Source organism: Lucilia cuprina, chromosome 3, assembly GCF_022045245.1.
Source record: "Lucilia cuprina isolate Lc7/37 chromosome 3, ASM2204524v1, whole genome shotgun sequence".
NCBI classification, from domain to species: Eukaryota; Metazoa; Arthropoda; class Insecta; order Diptera; family Calliphoridae; genus Lucilia; species Lucilia cuprina.
In genome coordinates, this window is record NC_060951.1 from 55,719,345 (window position 1) to 55,725,078 (window position 5,734).

Genomic DNA, 5,734 nt, shown 5'->3' on the forward strand with positions numbered 1-5,734 from the left:
TTCTGTAAAAAAGCTGAACGACAGATTTTGTATTAAAAACTAATTAAAAGATTTTGTATAGAGACCAGATCGACAAAATTTATGTGTAAAAAATTATCTAAAAATTATATTTAGAAAATTTTGTATAAATCAATCGAATGTTTCTTAAGAAAAGTGATCCAGATACAATCTAAAGAAGATCTAGCTAGATCTTACAAATACAATGAAATAGAAGGAAATTTAAAACTACATTTTTTTCAACTAAATAAGATTTTATAAAATATTATTTATTTTTCATATTTTTACAAAAAACTGTTTCGAACTGTTTCAGATTCTACTTTGTACTCTTAACAAAAACTTATTAACTATTATTTGAATTAAACTAACTGAGAGATAAACTTAAAACTACAAACTATAGAAATAAATAATTTAGTTGCTATAAATATTTTTCAAAACTATTTACAACTTCATAAATTTACTGCGTTTTAAGGCCACATAGGTTAATAGCAAAAAACCCATTGAACCCCAAATGGAACTATTTTGATTAGTACCATCGCCAATAATTTCACTTATCCATTTCGCATGATGCGAAACATCAGTGTAAATGGCAGGAGATAAATGACCCGAGGCTAAACTACGTAGACCCACAAGTTTGTTATCAACAAATAAAGGAGAACCAAAATCTTCTTCTAAAGATTCATTGGTGTTGATGCACAACATGCCGGTGGTGAAAAGTGTTTTGCCATAATACTGCAAACAGGTTTCATCACTTACTTGGGAAGCATTTAAAAGCATTAAGTGATTTAAATGTAAATCCTAAAATAAAGGAAATATTATTATTTAATTAATAAAAAAAATTATTATTAAAGTTGCAAACTTACTTCGTGAGTTTTCAACCAAGTGGTCACCTTAAATTCTCCACCATTTTGTTTATCATACCAATTAGTGTTGTATACTTTTGCTTGTGGCAAAGTAATCGCTTGCACATATTCATTCATTTCTGGTATATCACGTTCCAACATTAATATGGCCACATTATCACGTAGTCTTAGGGTATCAAAAGTTTTTGGCTGATAACTGTGAGTCACACTGTATATTAGTGTTTGTTCTTGCAGTTGGTAACGACTGAGCGAAGCCAAGACCACTTTTAATTCAGATGGATGATAAGGTTTATTTTTATTATAACTGTTAAGCAGAAAATATATGCCAATAGTTATTATTGTATTTTATTTGCTATAGCATTTAGCGTTACTTACTTATAAACACATTGAGCTGTAGTTAAGACCACCGAGGGGCCTATAACGACGCCTGAACATATATGACCATTACCAAAATTTTGATCGTGATCTTTTAAACGTATAGAGGCATGATGTTGGGCATTACTAAAAGAGGCCTGTGTTGTATTAACATGGGAGCTGTAGTATAAAACACGTTGTTCATAGGAGTTATTTTGGGTGACACCTGAAAGATATTGAAAAAGATTTCTTAGAGTTAATTGTTGATCTCTCTTTTTTGACCAAATTTTACTTAAGTTTGAAAATTTCAAACTTAACAGTAATATCCTTCCTTAGTGGGAACTGTAAAACCCAGTCTTAACGGTTACATTTTCTATATTCGATTACTTTTTTCTCAATCGCTAATATTTATATTTAAAAATAATAAAAAAATCTTATCATTACTCGTGCTGAAGAGGAAATTTTATTATTACTTTGTTTTCATTTTACCTACCACAATACTTAGGTTTTGGAAAAATATTTTAAACTGATAACAGAGACCCCCTGCAGCTTGGTAACCGTTATTTTAATTTATGCTTTATTAAAATTTTTTATAAACAAGAATCATACGATGTTTTTATACTAAAATACTTTAATACTAAAATCTTATTTTGATTAATCGCAAAGATAAAATTGAATTTTTATTCTAAATTTCTTTATGGGGTTTTTTATTTATTGGTAAAATAATAATATACCTTGACAATGACTTCAAATTATTAGTTACTAACTAGAAAACTGCATTCGTAATAGAAATTTATAATATGCTTTTTAAAATGTTAATAAAAAAGTAAATGGCAGAGATATCAGGGTATTTTTGAAACATTTTCTTTAACATTTTTTATCAATAATTGTTAAAATGTTAAATTCTTTAAAGGAAACGTGAATTTTGACACGTTTTATAATGCTAAAACAAAGGAAAGTAAAAATTTTAGTTCTACAAGATCTCAGATTCAAGGAAAAGGTAATCCCTTAACATTATTTTCAGTGTCTACTATATATCGCCTAGATTTCATAGAAATAGTCGAAAAAGGACTTATGCATAATGTGTTATATAATAGCTTCCTGTATACGAGTTTTCATCGATTTACAACGATTACTAATTAATTGTAAGTATTTGCCTCCAATGACATCACTAATGACTTAAAATGCTATTGTGTAGATCAATTTAGCATAACTCCTTACATGGTAATAAAAGTGGTAATTAAAGTATTTAATAAGCCTATACCTATGAACTTAAAAGATAATGCCGATTTTCGCAATGATCAGGGCACATTTCTCCTCATGTTGACAACCACCGTTGTTAATTTTATAACGTCTCGTTGTCATTGCATAAAAGAATACTAACAATTTAAAAATGCTAAAAGTATGCTCACTACGTTTGTTAACGTATGGTATATATAAAATTTTAATAACACCAGTTATCATTTTGACAACCATCGTTGTATATACATACAATTGCATTGCAATAACATACATTTATCATTTGGAGTATTCATTATTTTATTTCGGCAATGCATCGTTGTGATTTCGATAGTACATCGTTATTATTTCAATAACGCAACATTCTTAGACACTTTGATAACACATAGTTTTCACTTCGAAAGATACCCCATATGTATATAAAATTTTATATACGTTTATGATTGTGTTTTAATAAAGGTAGTGAAGGGTATATAAGATTCGCCACAGCCGAATAAAGAACTCTTACATATCAAATACTTTATTCTAGTAAGATTTTTTATGTTCAAAGGTTATTTTTTTCAGTCAATAAAAAATTCAAGTTAATATCGAATTTACGATCGATAAAAATCACATAAATACTTTGTTTTCTTTAAAAGTCAAGTGCTATAGTGATTAGCCGATACAAAAGATCAATGGCAATAGCCATTTACAATTGATCAAGCTAATATTAGGACATGTTCCCACCATTTTTTATATTGAAAATAACAAATATCAAAAATTGTTGTTGTTTTCAAAAAGAAATACGAATGAAATGTTCGTATGTATTTAGGAAAACAGGAAATTAAATATAGTTCAAACAATATTAGGTCACAAAGTGGCTTATCGATTGAACATCATATATAAAGATTAATGTGTGTTTGTCTGTATGTTTTAACGTTATAGACTACTATACGGTAGAACCGATTTTATTTTTCTCAACGTATTCTGGAAAAGGTTATAGGCTACATTTTATTTTGAACTTTTAAGTAGGCGAGGAGCCACGCCCATATTAAGAAAATATAAAATCCTTATATTTGAAATAATATAACAGTTAGAGTCGTTAAATTTTGTCGGAACCACTTTAGTGCCAATAGGATTATTTTGGACAAAAAGTTGGCGGACTATCTTTAGGGGGCGTGGCACCTCTCATATAAATACAAAAATTCGTTTATCTGGAAAACTAATAGAACTAGATTTTTTAAAATTTCCACAATTTATTTTAATATTTATCTGAAGTTTTTCGAGGAAAAAGAGCGGACTTTAATCTGGAGAAGCTTGAAGGCCCATCATGAATTAAATAAAAAAATGTATATCTAAGAAACTATTAGAGATAGAATCCTTAAATAATACATGAAGAACTTTGACATTCATGTAAACATTTAGAGAATATTGGGTGGATTTTCAAATGGGGGCTTGGCACCACATATGTACTTATATGAATTAAATACACAATTTCGTATTTCTTGGAAATTGTCAGATTATTCATAGAATAATAAAAGGTATAGCTAGTTTAGATAATAAAAAAGTTGCGTAATATAGGAAAATGACTCGGCAGTATGACACCAGTAAAAAATCAAAAGGATTAGAGTAAGACTTTTTATTTAAACAAAATTATAATGTTATCAGTCGCAGACAAAAATCTCAATTTCTTCTGATTAAATTAAAAAACAATAAATGTAATTCAATTCGAAAAATTCCGAATTTGATTGCTAAATACATTTACACAATTCACAACCACTGTCGTATCGTATTATCTATAAGAATTCAAAATATGTATACTATATAGAAATTGCAAAAAGGATAATAAAATTATATACAAAAATAAAGAGAATAATTTTTTTTTTTTGTATTATTTGAGATAGAAATTGTTTCTTGTTGTCACAAATATTTCATTATAATAAGTAATTAAAAATATTTTTTAAAATTTCACTTAAAAATCAATGGAAAATTTTAGAAAAAAATTTAAATTTTCCAAAATCTTTATTACGGTTTATTACACTTACTTGGTTGCATTTCACTGCATAGAAAAATCACTATAAAGATTTTTGCAATTTTCTTCATATCTTCATTTGAATACATTTTAAATTTATTTTATTTTTTGTTATTAATTTAATTAATTTTTATAAGGACTTCTTTAAATGTTTAATACTAATTAAATTTAAACCAACAACAAGGATTAATACACCAAATCTGTTTTTATTAAACACTCTGCTCAAATTAAAGGTCACCAACTAATTAAACTTGAGGTAAATTTATTATTAAAAGAAACCTTCGATGGATTTGCAAAAAAGAAATAAATACTATAATTTGTTTGTTGTTGTTCGCGTATAAAATTTAAGTCCGATATTGATAAAGACTAAAAGAAATTTAAAATAAAAAATATTTTTAAATGTTAGAAATGTTATCAGCAAAAAAATACTATAAACTCTTATTATAAGTAATAAGAGACTTTCGAAGACGACTACATACATATAAATATTTTCTAACGATCAAATTTACTTTCAGACTTATGCAAAGATTATCCATAGAAAATATACTTTAATTGGTTTTACCTATAATAACAGTAACTAAATAATTATTTATCTTATAAAACCCGATATTATTTGCTTCTATATATCGATATGTATTTTTCTATGTCTTGATAACAATTCAGCCAACTGTTTCGAATGCATATTTCAATTCAAGTAGTTTCTTGTTTTATTGTTGTTAGAAAATTTTTATAATTCTTTTATAATTTTATACTGATAATTACTTTGTTTACCTTTTTATTTATGCTTTGTTTTCTTAAATAAATTTTTAAACATATTTATTAAAATATATTCTTTGTTGTTATTTTCAGAAGCGTGCCTGCCTCATCGCTAAAAAGGTAAATAAACTAAAATCATTATTTATATTTTTTACAAATTGCACTTTGTATGTTTTCAGTTTAGTTTTATTTTATGAAAAACAAAATGAGGTTAAAGTACAAAATTATATATTTTTATGAGACTATCAAGTCTATTAATTCAGCATATACTTAATATTTTAATCTAAATAAATTGAAGCTGAGATTTTGTTTTAAATCGACGAATATTAAGACAACTGTGAGTTATCAACTCGATCCTAATTGATCGTTTGAAACTAAACAGGAACAATTCCTTAAATATACATACATATAGATAGAGAGATAGATAGATAGATAGATAGATAGATAGATAGATAGATAGATAGATAGATAGATAGATAGATAGATAGATAGATAGATAGATAGATAGATAGAT

At 26.5% G+C, this 5,734-nt stretch overlaps 1 protein-coding gene across 1 annotated transcript; it reads right to left on the reverse strand.

Moving 5' to 3' along the window:
- Window positions 1-240: 240 nt before the first annotated feature.
- LOC111683809 (trypsin-1) lies at window positions 241-4,715 on the reverse strand. Its single transcript, XM_023445916.2, has 4 exons — window positions 4,478-4,715; window positions 1,236-1,440; window positions 861-1,164; window positions 241-795 (listed from the first exon to the last, which is right to left on the reverse strand). Exons 1-4 carry the CDS (start codon window positions 4,551-4,553, stop codon window positions 439-441), a joined length of 942 nt encoding a protein of 313 aa, XP_023301684.2. The 5' UTR covers window positions 4,554-4,715; the 3' UTR covers window positions 241-438.
- Between the last annotated feature and the right edge of the window lie 1,019 nt (window positions 4,716-5,734).